At 44.8% G+C, this 17,343-nt stretch overlaps 1 protein-coding gene across 1 annotated transcript; it reads left to right on the top strand.

The window, feature by feature from the left end:
* Positions 1-257: 257 nt before the first annotated feature.
* LOC311123425 (FYVE, RhoGEF and PH domain-containing protein 5-like) lies at positions 258-15,300 on the top strand (the record flags this gene model as incomplete). Its single annotated transcript, XM_084197692.1, has 14 exons — positions 258-348; positions 910-960; positions 2,284-2,342; positions 2,564-2,635; positions 2,968-3,036; positions 10,756-10,839; positions 11,140-11,219; positions 11,504-11,600; positions 11,831-11,968; positions 12,135-12,237; positions 12,404-12,540; positions 12,815-12,940; positions 13,309-13,463; positions 13,705-15,300. Coding segments are annotated over 14 exons (1,299 nt in total), but the record flags the coding sequence as incomplete, so codon positions are not given.
* Positions 15,301-17,343: the final 2,043 nt, after the last annotated feature.

Raw genomic sequence — 17,343 nt, 5'->3', positions numbered from 1 at the left:
CCACTTAAGTGGCTTTGGATTCTGCTGAAATATCTCCTCCCACCCTCTCTTTTCTCTGTTTTTCTTTCTTTTCTCTGTCTCTATACTTTGTCTGTCAGTGCAAAAGCTCATAATTTGGTCAATGTTTCTCTTAGTGTAGCAGTGAAGACATTTCGGGATGATATGGACATAGGAAAGAGTTTTGTGTGATGTGTAGGTTATCAGTAATGTGAGTGAAGTGAGGCCCATTACTGAGTGTGTCTGTCTGTCTTTCCCAGCAGCAGAGTCCAGCAGGGGACAATGTCTCTCTCAAACACCAGCTTCTGCAGGTCATCGTACGGGTGGCTCAATACCGCTTGCTCCTCACTGGTAAGTGTTTGTGTGTGTGTGTGTGTGTGTGTGTGAGTGGGTGGGTGGGTGTGTGCGTGCGTGCATGGGTGTTTGTGTGTGTGTGTGTGTGTGTGTGTGTGTGCGTGAGTGTCTCCCGAGTGGCGCAGTGGTCTAAGGCACTGCATCGCAGTGCTAGCTGTGCCACTAGAGATCCTGGTTCGAATCCAGGCTCTGTCGTAGCCGGCCGCGACCGGGAGACCCATGGGGCGGCGCACAATTGGCCCAGCGTCGTCCAGGGTAGGGGAGGGAATGGCCGGCAGGGGATGTAGCTCAGTTGGTAGAGCATGGCGTTTGCAACGCCAGGGTTGTGGGTTCGATAAAATAATGTATGTGCTAACTGTAAGTCGCTCTGGATAAGAGCGTCTGCTAAATGACTAAAATGTGGGTGTGGGTGGGTGTGGGTGTGTAATAGTATGTCAAGACTTACACATTTATACATCAGACATTATGTCTGATCTTACCGTGGTTCAATCAATGGTCATGTGTCTTTCACTTTGAGTCTTTTCTCAGTTGCTGCTGTTTGTTTTCCTCCTCCTCCAGATTACCTCAACAACCTCTCCCCAGACTCCAAAGAATATGAAGACACACTGGGTACAGTAGAGCTCTGCTATAAGCACTAGTACCTATTTGCTCTGTATTGTGTTATTCACCAGAGGGCCATGTCAGTTATGTTTGTATGTGTTTATAAGGAATGTATTTGACATTCTGAGTAGTTGACTAGGGACCCATTCTGTCTCGGTTTTTCTGTGTGTTTGTGGGTAAATCACTAGGGAAGCCACTTCCAGCCCAGATGGTGAGTGAGTGAGTGAGTGAGTGAGTGAGTGAGTGAGTGAGTGAGTGAGTGAGTGAGTGAGTGAGTGAGTGAGTGAGTGAGTGAGTGAGTGAGTGAGTGAGTGAGTGAGTGAGTGAGTGAGTGAGTGAGTGAGTGAGTGAGTGAGTGAGTGAGTGAGTGAGTGAGTGAGTGAGTGAGTGAGTGAGTGAGTGAGTGAGTGAACTAGAATGCTATTTGGCCCTAAACAGAGAGTACACAGTGGCAGAATACCTGACCACTGTGACTGACCCAAACTTAAGGAAAGCTTTGACTATGTACAGACTCAGTGACCATAGCCTTGCTATTGAGAAAGGCCACCGTAGGCAGACCTGGCTCTCAAGAGAAGACAGGCTATGTGCACACTGCCCACAAAATGAGGTGGAAACTGAGCAAAAACAATTTTGATAAACTCCCTTATCTACTGGGTGAAAAACCACAGTGTGCCATCACAGCTGCAAGATTTGTGACCTGTTGCCACAAGAAAAGGGCAACCAGTGAAGAACAAACACCATTGTAAATACAACCCATATTTATGTTTATTTATTTTCCCATTTGTACTTTAACTATTTGCACATTGTTACAACACTGTATATATACACATAATGTGACATTTGAAATGTCTTTATTCTTTTGGAACTTCTGAGTGTAATGTTTACTGTTAATATTTATTATTTATTTCACTTTTGTTTACTATCTACTTCACTTGCTTTGGCAATGTTAACATACGTTTCCCATGCCAATAAAGCCCTTAAATTGAATTGAATTGAATTGAGAGAGAGAGAAAGAGAGAGAGAGAGAGAGAGAGAGAGAGAGAGAGAGAGAGAGAGAGAGAGAGAGAGAGAGAGAGATGGAGAGAGAGATGGAGAGAGAGAAGGAGAGAGAGAGAGAGCGAGAGAGAGAGAGAGAGAAAGAGAGAGAGAGGAGGAAAATTGTAGGGGATGTTATCTCTCTGTGTGTATATGGGGGACAAGGCTGGAATGAACACCTCATGAAGGATGAGAATAGTCTCTGGTGAACTCTGGTTCTCTGTGTGTCTGATGTTTTTTATTTTGCTTTAACGACAACTCTTTACTTCTCTCATGTCACTGTCTCCTTGCTCTCAGCTGCTCTGGTGGTAGTGTCAGACATTGCAGATCAAGCCAATGACAGTTTGAAACATGGGGTGAGTTTCAAGAGTGAAGACGAGTGTTTTCCAACATAGTGTGTGCCTGCCTTTGTGTGTTTGTTGTGTGTGTGTGTGTGTGTGTGTGTGTGTGAGTGCTTGTAAGAGAGGCAGAGTGCACACACGCAGTGTTGTTGTGGGATGCACAACCGTTTATTTGGTAGCCATTGTAATTTCTCAACATGGCATGTCTCCCCCCTCTCTCTCTCTCTCTCTCTCAGGAGAACCTGCTACATCTTGTCAACATAGAGTACAGTGTTGGAGGCCAGAGGGATCTGCTCCAGCCTGGCAGGGTAAGCGCCGTCCTGCCTGCCTGCCTGATAACACCATTGTTTCTGCCCAGTGCCCCGGGCAAGGGTACACCCTCTCCCCCCTCCCCCCTCCACCTCTCCATCCCGCCTGTGTCGCCCTTTATATAACCAGTCAGCTGGGAATCCCCTGGTCCTCTCTCTGTGTCTGGGTGGAGTGGAGAAGAGCGGGCACACACACTCTTAAAGGACCCTTTAAAGCCCTCTCTCCAACTCTCTTGCTTCTCATATGTGGCACGCTGTCCTCAATTGCCATTTAATCTACTTTATGTCTGACCCTGTGTGTGTGTGTGTGTGTGTGTGTGTTTTGTTCTCAGGTGTTTGTGAAGGAGGGTACTCTGATGAAGGTCAGCAGGAAGTGCAGACAGCCACGCCACCTGTTTCTGGTAAATGTCACTTCCTGTTTGGAGGGAGGGTAGGACACTCACCGCCACAAACCTATAGATAACGGACAGAACAAGCAATGGCTAAAAATAAAAAAAAGCATTCACAATTTTCTCAAATTTGAACATGGTCACCGGGCTTGTCATTATGACTACACAACTATGCATCATCTTCAAATCAAATCAAATCAAATTGTATTTGTCACATACACGTGTTTAGCAGATGTTATTGCGGCTGTAGCGAAATGCTTGTGCCTCTAGCTCCGACAGTGCAGTAATATCTAACAAGTAATATCTAACAATTTCACAACATGTACCCAATACACACAAATCTAAGTAAGGAATGGAATTAAGAATATATAAATATATGGATGAGCAATGACAGAGCGGCATGGACTAAGATACAGTAGAATATTATAGAATACAGTATATACGTATGAGATGAGTAATGCAAGATATTTAAACAGTATTAAAGTGACTAGTGTTCCATTTCTTAAAGTGGCCAGTGATTTCAATAGGCAGCAGCAGCCTCTAATGTGCTAGTGATGGCTATTTAACAGTCTGATGGCGTTGAGATAAAAGCTGTTTTTCAGTCTCTCGGTCCCAGCTTTGATGCACCTGTACTGACCTTGCCTTCTGGATGATAGAGGGGTGAACAGGCAGTGGCTCGGGTGGTTGATGTCCTTGATGATCTTTTTGGCCTTCCTGTGACATCGGGTGCTGTAGGTGTCCTGGAGGGTGGGTAGTTTGCCCCCGGTAATGCGTTCGGCAGACCGCACCACCCTCTGGAGAGCCCTGCGGTTGCGGGCGGTGCAGTTGCCGTACCAGGTGGTGATACAGCCTGACAGGATGCTCTCAATTGTGCATCTGTAAAAGTTTGTGAGGGTTTTAGGTGTCAAGACAAATTTCTTCAGCCTCCTGAGGTTGAAGAGGCTCTGTTGCACCTTCTTCACCACACTGTCTGTGTGGGTGGACCATTTCAGTTTGTCAGTGATGTGTACGCCAAGGAACTTGAAGCTTTCCACCTTCTCCACTGCGGTCCCGTCGATGTGGATAGGGGGTGCACCCTCTGCTGTTTCCTGAAGTCCACGATCATCTCCTTTGTTTTGTTGACGTTGAGTGAGAGGTTATTTTCCTGGCACCACACTCCCAGAGCCCTCACCTCCTCCCTGTAGGCTGTCTCGTCATTCTTGGTAATCAAGCCTACTACTGTTGTGTCGTCTGCAAACTTGATGATTGAGTTGGTGGCGTGCTTGGCCACGCAGTCATGGGTGAACAAGGGAGTACAGGAGGGGGCTGAGCACACACCCTTGAGGGGCCCCAGTGTTGAGGATCAGCGAAGTGGAGATGTTGTTTCCTACCTTCACCACCTGGGGGCGGCCCGCCAGGAAGTCCAGGACCCAGTTGCACAGGGCGGGGTTCAGACCCAGGGCCTCAAGCTTAATGATGAGCTTGGAGGGTACTATGGTGTTGAATGCTGAGCTATAGTCAATTAACAGCATTCTTACATACGTATTCCTCTTGTCCAGATGGGATAGGGCAGTGTGCAGTGTGATGGCGATTGCATCGTCTATGGATCTATTGGGGCGGTAAGCAAATTGAAGTGGGTCTAGGGTGACAGGTAAGGTAGAGGTGATATGATCCTTGACAAGTCTCTCAAAGCACTTCATGATGACAGAGGTGAGTGCTACGGGGCGATAGTCATTTAGTTCAGTTACCTTTGCTTTTCTTGGGTACAGGAACAATGGTGGCCATCTTGAAGCATGTGGGGACAGCAGACTGGGATAGGGAGAGATTGAATATGTCCGTAAACACACCAGCCAGCTGGTCTGCGCATGCTCTGAGGACGCAGCTTGGGATGCCCTCTGGGCCGGCAGCCTTGCGGGGGTTAACATGCTTAAATGTCTTACTCACGTCGGCCATGGAGAAGGAGAAGGAGAAGGAGAAGGAGAAGGAGAAAGAGAAGGAGAAGGAGAAGGAAAGCCCACATTCCTTGTTCTCTTGCTGCAATGTAAATTACATGTAAATGTAATTTGAAAAGGAGAAGCAGCAGGTCTGTTCTATGGCTATATCTATGGCCCTCCCAGACCCTGCTATTGAGAGCAGGGTTTCCTGGCAGGATGTTTCTGAATGGCAGCTTCCTGAGCTGCTCTTTACTGACTGAACGGGGAAGGTCAGGAACGCTCCTCATACACCCCCCCACACACTACACCTGGTTCTCTCTCTGTTGAATACAGCCACACACACTACACCTGGTTCTCCCTCTGTTGAATACAGCCACACACACTAGACCTGGTTCTCTCTGTTGAATACAGCCACACACACTAGACCTGGTTCCCTTTCTGTTGAATACAGTCACACACACTAGACCTGGTTCCTTTTCTGTTGAATACAGCCACACACACTAGACCTGGTTCTCTCTCTGTTGAATACAGCCACAGACACTAGACCTGGTTCCCTTTCTGTTGAATACAGCCACACACACTAGACCTGGTTCTCTCTCTGTTGAATACAGCCACACACACTAGACCTGGTTCTCTCTCTGTTGAATACAGCCACACACACTAGACCTGGTTCCCTTTCTGTTGAATACAGCCACACACACTAGACCTGGTTCCCTTTCTGTTGAATACAGCCACAGACACTAGACCTGGTTCTCTCTCTGTTGAATACAGCCACAGACACTAGACCTGGTACCCTTTCTGTTGAATACAGCCACACACACTAGACCTGGTTCTCTCTCTGTTGAATACAGCCACACACACTAGACCTGGTTCTCTCTGTTGAATACAGTCACACACACTAGACCTGGTTCCTTTTCTGTTGAATACAGCCACACACACTAGACCTGGTTCTCTCTCTGTTGAATACAGCCACACACACTAGACCTGGTTCTCTCTGTTGAATACAGCCACACACACTAGACCTGGTTCCCTTTCTGTTGAATACAGTCACACACACTAGACCTGGTTCCTTTTCTGTTGAATACAGCCACACACACTAGACCTGGTTCTCTCTCTGTTGAATACAGCCACACACACTAGACCTGGTTCTCTCTCTGTTGAATACAGCCACACACACTAGACCTGGTTCCCTTTCTGTTGAATACAGTCACACACACTAGACCTGGTTCCTTTTCTGTTGAATACAGCCACACACACTAGACCTGGTTCTCTCTCTGTTGAATACAGCCACACACACTAGACCTGGTTCCCTTTCTGTTGAATACAGCCACACACACTAGACCTGGTTCTCTCTCTGTTGAATACAGCCACACACACTAGACCTGGTTCCCTTTCTGTTGAATACAGCCACACACACTAGACCTGGTTCCCTTTCTGTTGAATACAGCCACAGACACTAGACCTGGTTCTCTCTCTGTTGAATACAGCCACAGACACTAGACCTGGTACCCTTTCTGTTGAATACAGCCACACACACTAGACCTGGTTCTCTCTCTGTTGAATACAGCCACACACACTAGACCTGGTTCTCTCTCTGTTGAATACAGCCACACACACTAGACCTGGTTCTCTCTCTGTTGAATACAGCCACACACACTAGACCTGGTTCTATCTCTGTTGAATACAGCCACACACACTAGACCTGGTTCTCTCTCTGTTGAATACAGCCACACACACTAGACCTGGTTCTCTCTCTGTTGAATACAGCCACACACACTAGACCTGGTTATTAATAACTCTAAATTAAGCATATAGGAGTACCTATTTCTTTATTAACCGCTCAACACAAAATAGCCGCATGTGCGCACTCACTCAAATCGTTTGGAGAAAATATCCTTTCTATATTATTCAGCTTTGTTCAATTGTATTCTTCATACTATAAAATAATATAAAATAATGGCAAGGAATTCTAAGCAAATCTTTTCTGCTAAATAAACTAGGGTAGCCCACAGCCATATGGCATAGCCAGATCAGGACCTAAGAAATGGACAACTCAGAGTATGCTACTCTGTTCTTCTGAAATAGACTACATTTTCTTCATATCATGTTTCTTTACACCTGTCTAAATAAATAATGGATTTATTGTGATGGTTTAGGCTATATTACATGGATTTATTAGACTTTCTTAAATGTAGATGTTCCAAAGGTCTGCATCAGTGGCTTGTAGGCTACAGTATGTGTGGAAGCCAGGAGATGCTAAATGTGTTTATGTTAATTAATGGTCAATTAGACCAACAGTTATTTGCTTGACAATCACCGGCTGATGAAATGTCATGACCGCCACAGCCCTATGTGTGAGCAAATGAAGTGTGTGTGTGTGTGTGTGTGTGTGTGTGTTTGTGTGTCTATGTTGGAGTGTGTTGGAGTGTCAGTGTGAGTGTGTGTAGAGTCCTGTAAGTGTGCATAGAGTCAGTCCAAAAATACAAATAAAATAGAAGGGTCAATGCAGATAGCCCGTATAGCCATTTTGTTAGCTATTTAGCAGTCTTATGGCTTGGGGATAGAAGCTGTTCAGGAGCCTGTTGGTGTCAGACTCGTTGCTCCGGTACCACTTACCGTGCAGAAGCAGAGAGAACAGTCTATGGCTTGTGTGGCTGGAGTCTTGAAAAAAAATGTTGGGCCAATTTTACGGGCCGCCTGATATAGAGGTACTGGATGGCAGGGAGCTCGGCCCCAGTGATGTACTGGGCTGTCCGTACCACTCTCTGTAGCACCATGCGATCGAGGGCGGTGCAGTTGCCATACCAAGCAGTGATGCAGCCAGTCAAGATGCTCTCAATGGTGCAGCTGTAGAACCTTTTGAGGATTTGATGGCCCATGTCAAATCTTTTCAACCTCCTAAGGGGGGGAAGAGGCGCTGTCGTGCCTTCTTCACGACTGTGTGCGTGTGTGTGGACCATTTGAAGTCCTTAGTGATTTGGACACCGAGGAACTTGAAGCTCTCGACCCGCTCCACTGCAGCCCCGTCGATGTGGATGGGGGCGTCCTCGACCCCCCGTTTCCTGTAGTCCACGATCAGCTCCTTGGTCTTACTGGTGTCGCCGGTGATCAGGCCTACCACTGTCGGGTCATCAGCAAACTTGATGATGGTGTTGGAGTCATGCGTGGCCACGCAGTTGTGGGTGATCAGGGAGTATAGGAGGGTACTAAGCACATACCCCTGTGGGGCTCCCGTGTTGAGGGTCAGCGTGGCAGAGGTGATGTTGCCTACCCTCACCACCTGGGGTCGGCCCATCAGGAAGTCCAATATCCAGTTGCAGAGGGAGGTGTTCAGTCCCAGGGTCCCAAGCTTGGTGATGAGCTTGGAGGGGACTATGGTGTTGAACACTGAGCTGTAGTCAATGAACAGCATTCTCACATAGGTATTCCTCTTATCTAGGTGGGTGAGGGCAGTGTGGAGTGCAATTGAGATTGCGTCGTCTATGGATCTGTTGGGGCGGTATGCAAATTGGAGTGCGTCTAGGGTGTCTGGGATGATGGAGTTGATGTGTGCCATAACCAGCCTTTCAAAGCACTTCATGATTACAGATGTGAGTGCTACAGGGCGGTAGTCATTGTGAGGATTACAGACTGGGAGAAGGAGAGGTTGGAAATGACCGTGAATATGCCTGCCAGCTGTTCTGCGCATGCTCTGAGAACGTGCCCTGGAATACTGTCCGGCCCCGCGGCGGTTCCCTTTCTGTTGAATACAGCCACAGACACTAGACCTGGTTCTCTCTCTGTTGAATACAGCCACAGACACTAGACCTGGTACCCTTTCTGTTGAATACAGCCACACACACTAGACCTGGTTCTCTCTCTGTTGAATACAGCCACACACACTAGACCTGGTTCTCTCTCTGTTGAATACAGCCACAGACACTACACCTGGTACTCTCTCTGTTGAATACAGCCACACACACTAGACCTGGTTCTCTCTCTGTTGAATACCGTCACACACACTAGACCTGGTTCCCTTTCTGTTGAATACAGCCACAGACACTACACCTGGTACTCTCTCTGTTGAATACAGCCACACACACTAGACCTGGTTCTCTCTCTGTTGAATACAGCCACACACACTAGACCTGGTTCTCTCTGTTGAATACAGCCACACACACTAGACCTGGTGAAAACTCTGTTTAAACCTCATGTTAGTTTGTCCAATCATAACTGTATTTAGAGAGATATTTTGTATGTAGATCAGTAGATATTCACCTGGATGTCCTACTATTGTTTTACCATGCCATGTTAATCTAAAATTGTTTCATTACTAATTTCTAAAATTAAACCAACCTCCCCCACCTAGATTCTGTCATCTTTTAAAAAAAAGAACATACCCGTCTTTAGCAACCCCACAAACACACTCAGGATATGGTGGTAGGGGTGACATGTCTGAGGAGGGAGAGGGAGAGGAGGAGGAGGGGGGTGTAATTTATAAAGCCATAAGTCTAGACAGAGTAACGACTTCAGACAGGCCATTCTTTAGCGGCCTGGCAGTGAAAGCCCCCTCTGTAACTATGCCAACAGAACACTCTGACACACTCTGCCATCTCAAAGTGAGAGAGAGGGATGTAGGCAGAAGAGGAAGAGAAAGAGCATAAAACAAGGAATGGGTTAATATGATGGAAAATTACAGAATTAAAGGGGACTTCCTTATTTTTGAAATGTTCAGCCCTCTCAGTGATGGTGAACGAAGATCGACAAAAGAGTTAAAGAAAGACAAATCTGTTATCTGAAAATGAAAAGATAATCCCATTGGCCTATTCTTGAACGACCAATGACCTTTGTTTACATCTACCCAGAATTCAACTTTAAGGTTTTCTAGGTCACTGTTGTCCAACTACAGGGATTTGCACTAAGACGAGTCACTTAATCATATTTTGGAAATATTATCCAACCGGATAAAACGTAATTTAAAATATTATTCGAAAAGCTATAGGAACGGCTTGTAGGAAATCACTTTAACATTTAAGAATAAAACACTGAGGCTATATGCAGTCAGTCCACTCATGATCACACACAACTATAATCCATTTAGTTTTTTTCTCTCACTCTCTCCAGGAGGTGGAGTTACGGTATGTTTAGGGCCCCAGTGGAATGATGAGTAGGGCCCAGAGTTTTTCCTGGTCAAGTCATGCAGTCAGAAAAACAGGGAGAAATCTTGATTTGTGACATTGAGACACATTTAACTGTCAAATCTGATGAAATTATGATCACCAAAACAGCCCAACTCCTCCTTGAGGAACTGATAGTTTCCTCTTCGTTTAGGGCACCACCATGTGGTCATTTAGCATGCAGGAATAATGTCAAATGTATTTTTTATCAAATCAAATTTTATTTGTCACATGCGCATTTACCTTACAGTAAAAAGCTTACTTACGAGCCCTTTCCCAATGATGCAGAGTTAAATAAGACAAAATTAAAACACACAAGAATGAAGCTATATACAAGGAGTACCATAACCATATCAATGTGCAAGGATATGTGGTAATAGAGGTAGATACAGTATGTACATGTCGGCAGAGGTGAACTGACTAGGCATCAAGATATATAACACTAAGTAGCATGCTACTTGGATTGGAGAGTACTGAGAATAAGTATATGTATGCATTTCACATTGTTTCATTTCTCCATGCACTTGTTCTATCCGACAGCTGAATCAGTGAAATGTTTGTATACAGTATTATCTTGTTCATTGGTTCTGAGGATACAGAATGAAAGTATGTGTGATTCTGAGGTTTGTTAGTGAATTCTGAGTGTGATTGTGTCTTAACAGATGAATGATGTGCTGCTGTACACCTACCCTCAGCAGGATGGGAAATACAGACTGAAGAACAGCCTCCCACTCACTGGGATGAAGGTCAGAGTCCTCCCTCTCCTGTTTTTTTTTCATCACCATTTACCAAATTTCTCTCTTCTCTTTGTCTATATCACTCACCCCCCCCCCTCCCTTCTCCATCCCCCCTCCCTCTCCCTTGTCCTCTCTATAACTGTGTCTTTATCTCTATCTTACTCCCTCACTTTTATATCTCTCATTCTTTTCCTCTCTCTCCCTTTCTCCATCCTCTCGTTCTCTCTTTCCCCTTCTCAAACCTATCTGTCCTCTCTCTCACTTTCCTGATGGGTCTGTGTAATGTGCTATTGATGATTGATGTTCCAGGTCAGTAAACCCGTCATAGAGAATGTGCAGAATGCTCTGAGGATCGAGGGAGCAGACATCTCCATCACCTTGGCAGCCAGGTGGGTCACACTAACACACCTTGGGTGGCATGGTCGGTATAATGATCGTAGTTCATAGTTCCCATGGTTACCAATTGCGCTGTTTCAACAGTGAATGAGGTATAGTAAAGCTTCTCGTGCCAGGCTTTTTGGACCTTTTATAAGTAGTGTCAGTGTTGTTTTCCTGACCATGTATCTAGACCACTCTGGGCCATTTATAGCCCTAAAAGTAGTGTAGTCAAACAGGTATATGAAAAGTATGATGAGAGGGCTTAATGACCTGTGCTCTGTGTGTCCCTGTGCAGCTCCTGTAGTGAGAGGGAGGACTGGTTCCACACTCTGAGTCGGACAGTGTCTGACCACGCCAGAGGACCTGCGACATTCAGCAGCTGCTCTGGAGAGGTGAAGAGGACTTTGACTGGGAGACAGAGCATACATAAAATCAATGTTAGCAATAACATAACAATGCTCCCCACTCAATGACAATAGCAAACCAATACTCATACATTTACTGAGCTTATATTAACATTGCAGAGGGTGTATTTTCTCTTTTAAGTTGAGTATGAGTCACTGAGTATTACTGTGAAGTCTAGTGCCGTAGCCGTAGCTATATTGTCCTGTCTCTCTTCCAGGCCAGAGAACGTCTGTGGCTGTCCCTGGGGGAGAAGGCTCCTACTCTGGTGCCTGTGTCCCATGTGATGATGTGTATGAACTGCACCTCAGACTTCAGCCTCACACTGCGCAGACATCACTGCCACGCCTGCGGGAGGGTGAGTCTCTCTCTCACACACATGTGCTTCTAGGTGACAATGCATGGCTCTGTCACCTAGAAGCATAGTTTTGTGCAGTATGATGTGGCTGGAGTCTGTTTTCCATAGTCAGGCCTGACCTGTGTGTGTTGGGTGTTCTGACGTGTCCTGGTCCTGCTGTACTCAGATTGTGTGTCGGAGCTGCTCCAGGAACAGATACCCTCTGAAGTACCTGAAGGACCACATGGCCAAAGTGTGTGACCACTGTTACAGTGAGCTCAAGAAGAGAGGTGCATAACTCCTCCTCCTTTCCTTTCTTGTACTGTATTGTATTGTACTAAACTGTACTATACTATATTGTATTGTACTGTACTGTATATGCCGCTCTTGACTACTGGAGCATATTGAATGTGTGTGAGTCCAGGTGTTAAGGTCAGGTGTTCTCTGTCTCCATAGGAGGGAATGTGTCTGGGGCGAGTGGTACTGACAGTCCTCGTTCTAACCGCCGCTCCATCCGCCCGCTCTCTGCCGTCTTCCAGAACATTCACCCTCCCAGCCTGTGGAGACGCAAGGGCACTGCCTCTCTGACCCAGGTAATCACACACACACACATACACACACACACACACACACACACACACAAAACACTAATCTTATTTTAATGGTAAAAGCTATTGTCCAAAAACTAAACTTACATTTTAATGGAAACATACATTTTCCTCCAAAAGTGGCTCTTAGACGTTTTGTTCTTCAGCTTGATCTTCAATTGATGCAACTTGGTTGTACTGAGGTAGTGACAGTATACATTTCCCTTTGCACTGTTATGTATCTAACTAATCTCTCTGTGTGTTCCTGTGTTGTCTCTAGGTGGGTGTGTCAGAGGAGGGCTCTATGAGTGGGACTCTGCAGCGCAGTAAGAGGAGCAAGAGGAACTGGAAGAGGCTGTGGTTCCTCCTCAAAGACAAGGTGCTTTACACCTACCAGGCCCGCGAGGTGAGGGGGAACACACGCTCCCCTTAAACCTGAACCCTCACACACACCTCTACCCAAAACACCTATCCCTGTAACTCTGAGCATAGAGTTTCCCTAGTAAAGCTAATTCACCCTCTCTACTTTTTTAGTCAGCAAAACCTCCACAAACTGCATCCTTAAAACTATGCAGGTCAATGATCACTGTGTATTTCTCTCTCTGTGTCTGTCTCTCTTCCTCCTCTCTCTCTCCCTCTCTCTCTCTCTCTCTCTGTATGTGTCTCTCTCTGTCTCTCTCTCATCCTCCTTCTCTCTCTCTCTGTCTCTCCTCCTCATTTCCCTCTATTTCTCTCTCTCTATCTCTCTCTCTCCTTGTCTCTCTCTGTCTCCAGGAGAAAGTGGCGTCTGAGAGTTTGCCTCTGTTGGGCTTCACAGTGAAGCTGCCTGATAGGCCAGATGGAGAGGAGACTACCAACGTCTTTGAGCTGTACCACAAGAAGACCCTGTACTACACCTTTAAGGCTGAGGACAATCACACTGCTAAGAGGTGAGCCCTGCACTGCACCTTTAAAAAATATATATCACCACATGATCTGACCAAGACTAACTCTGGGCCCTAGTTGTAGCCTTTAGCCTTTTACGTGGTGAGGTAAAACTCCTGGCCCCACTTACAGGCCTCATTAAGCCACCTCATAGGCATGACTCACATTGACAACAGCGTCAACACAACAATCAGATTGTTATTATAATGTATTACAATTACAGTCAGCACTTTTCTTTCTACCCAGATGGGTGAACGCCATGGAGGAAGCCACAGTTTTATAGCAGTGGCCATCTTGGGTGGGTTGTTGAGACTGTATCTTTGGATGTGCATCATTCACCTTTCAGACTTACCCTGGGGACCTCGCTGCCACTCTCCTGCTACACATAGCCGCCCTCAGAATGCCTGAATATAAAACAAAAAGGGAAGAGGAAGAAGATGTTAATTTTGCCTTTAGTCAGCTGTGACGGTTGTGTCTTACTGTGTGTGGACCGAGAGAGGAGGGAAGGAAACATGGTGTTCTTAAAGGAGGGGACACGCTCGCCTACTTTGTCACCCTTCAATGTCTCCGTCCCGCTGCTACAGCAGGTGTGACGCCCAGAGCCAAGAGAAGAGCTGGCCCAGATATGTACCATTCTGGAAAATTCCACCAAGGCTACCTATGACTCCCCCTCCAATTTTTCATGGAATGAATTACTCTGGATTACTTCTAAAAATGGAAGGAAAATGACATGCAAAATAAATACTGGATTTTATTAAAGCAAAGAAGAATATGGTAATTGATATCAAGCTATCACTACATTTACATGTTTTTGACACTAAGAGTCCTGACAAGGGGACACATTTGGGGATAAAGAAGATAAAACAGAAAAGGAACAATAGCAGTAAATGTGTTTAAACTGCATGTCCTACTAGTGTGTAACCTACATCCAGAGGTTATGAAAATGATGAATCTGTTATTAATACATGTTCACCACATGCCAACGTGACTGTAGTCTTAATGTGATGTCAGAAGCATGAGAGTGGATCTCCATGTATTATTACACCATCCACCAAGGTCTGAGGTGGTGGGTTCATTCACCCCCTCCCATTAGACCTAATATGTGCTGTCATGTTCACAGTACAATACAGCCTTTCTAAACCAATATGACGGTACTTTAAAAGATCTCCCTATATTTACTGAATGAACTCTCTATTTCTTTCGTTTTATCAGAACACGTTCCTGCACTGGACTTAGCCAGCTTCACGTGCCTGACATTTTGAAGCACAGGTTCTGCTCAAAGTATGACTATTGTCTTGTATTGTTTTGCATTTAATGTGTTTCTTAGCTACGTATTTTCATCATGTACCGTATTTTCTGAAATGGCCTTGCATACAGCAACTAGTTAATGTAAATACATATGTAGAGATTTTGATAGGCAAAAATAATTTTGCTTTATTTTGCACTGATAAAAAGAGAAAGGAATTGAAAGAGTAATGTAGTCAAGTGCACTCTTCTTCTAAATGTTATTCTTTGATCATGTGTCTTGGTCAGCCTGTGCCAAACTCACTAAGCCCAGTGCCTGGAGTTCGTTCTCTGTGTTAGCAAACCATGGATATATCAACTATATCAGATCAATGACAAAAAATATGCTCATCCTCAACGTTAAGTTGCATAATATGTGAAATTCCTATTTGTACCAAGCCTCAGCTCTGACTTGTGTGTCCGCCTTATAATGGGAGTGGTTTCCCTGTTGTGAAACACTGCTATCAGCCATAATCACTGTAGTGGACTTTGAAATGGATGAGTTATTTATTTCAAACGGTTGGAGTTTCTCAAACAAGTAAAGTGACTAAGGTTGGATATCCTTTGTGTGTATCATTTTGTGTGATTTCTTCTCACTACCCTGTGCTATTCCTATATTGGTCACTAGATGGCATATACGCTGAACGCATTTTACTGAGTTACAGTTCATTTAAGGAAATCAGTCAATTGAAATGAATTCATTAGGCTCTAATCTATAGATTTCACATGACTGGGCAGGGGCGCTGCCATGGGTGGGCCTGGGAGGGCATAGGTCCACCCACTTGGGAGGCAGGCCCACCCACTGGGGAGCCAGGCCAAGCCAATCAGAATGAGTTTTTCCACACAAAAGGGCTTTATTACAGACAGAAATACTCCTCAGTTTCATCAGCTGTCCAGGTGGCTGGTCTCAGACGATACCTCAGGTAAAGAAGCCTGATGTGGAGGTCCTGGGCTGGCGTTGTGAGGCCGGCTGGACGTACTGCCAAATTCTCTAAAACAACGTTGGATGCGGCTTATGGTAGAGAAATTAACATTCAATTATCTGACAACAGCTCTGGTGGACATTCCTGCAGACAGCATGCCAATTGCATGCTCCCTCAAAACTTGAGACATCTGTGAAATTGTGTTGTGTGACAAAACTGCACATTTTAGAGTGGCCTTTTCCCCAGCACAAGATGCACCTGTGTAATGATCATGCCGTTTAGACAGCTTCTTGATATGCCACACCTGTCAGGTGGATGGATTATCTTGGCAAATGAGAAATGCTCACTAACAGGGATGTAAACAAATTTGTGCAGAAAATCTGAGAGAAATAAGCTTTTTGTGCATATGGAACATTTCTGGGATATTTTATTTCAGCTCATGAAACGTGGGACCAACACTACATGTTGCGTTTATATTTTTGTTCAGTATAGAATCTGCAGGATTGGGGACATTCAGACTGACTGACATCTGTCATGTCTGTATCACGAGGGTACAAGAGAGTACTGTAGATAGTTACAGTACATGGACATCAGTGCACTGCTATCCAAACATGCAAAAATCAACAAGCACAGCAACAGTTGAACAACAGTTGATTGATACGATATGAATGTCACATATTTACTGTTTGTGATGAAAGACCAAACCAAGTGTGAGAACACTCTCTGGCTGATGTAGACTACCACCCTTATTTCCACTGTGCCTAACTGGGCACTAATTAGGCAGAATTTGTAATAGTACAAGTTTCCTTCTTGTCATGTCAGTCATTGCATACCGTAGAGAGCTATTTATAACTTGTCAACCATGTCAGCTAACAGTTTTTTTAGCTAGGGTTTTTAGCCCATAGATTTTGTTGTAAAGTTTGAGTCACTCAAATATCACATGAATACAAATTAGACATGGCAAAATATATAGAATTGCAAGAAAATGAGCTTTAAAATTGAAAAATTATCTGCACCCCATGACTAAATGTGTAGAATTGCAGGAAATAAGCTTTAAACCTGTAAAATGTTCTCTCAGACAACAAGAGGAGTGTGAATTTAGATTGTCTTAGATTACTGTGAAGGCTGCAGCAGTAAATCAAATCAAATCAAATGTTATTTGTCACATACACGTACGTGTTTAGCAGATGTTATAGCGGGTGTAGCGAAATGCTTGTGGTTCTAGCTCCGACAGTGCAGTAATATCTAACAAGTAATATCTAACAATTTCACAACATATACCTAATACACACAAAACTAGTAAGGAATGGAATTTAAGAAAATATACAGTGAAGGAAAAAAGTATTTGATCCCCTGCTGATTTTGTACGTTTTCCCACTGACAAAGAAATGATCAGTCTATAATTTTAATGGTAGGTTTATTTGAACAGTGAGAGACAGAATAACAACAAAAAAATCCAGAAAAACGCATGTCAAAAAAGTTATAAATTGATTTGCATTTTAATGAGGAAAATAAGTATTTGACCCCTCTGCAAAACATGACTTAGTACTTGGTGGCAAAACCCTTGTTGGCAATCACAGAGGTCAGATGTTTCTTGTAGTTGGCCACCAGGTTTGCACACATCTCAGGAGGGTTTTTGTCCCACTCCTCTTTGCAGATCTTCTCCAAGTCATTAAGG

This window comes from Coregonus lavaretus (assembly GCF_964263955.1).
Source record: "Coregonus lavaretus genome assembly, contig: HAP1_SCAFFOLD_1070, whole genome shotgun sequence".
Lineage (NCBI taxonomy): Eukaryota > Metazoa > Chordata > Actinopteri > Salmoniformes > Salmonidae > Coregonus > Coregonus lavaretus.
The sequence above is the reverse complement of the archived record's forward strand: the minus strand, read 5'-3'. Positions and strand labels throughout refer to the sequence as shown.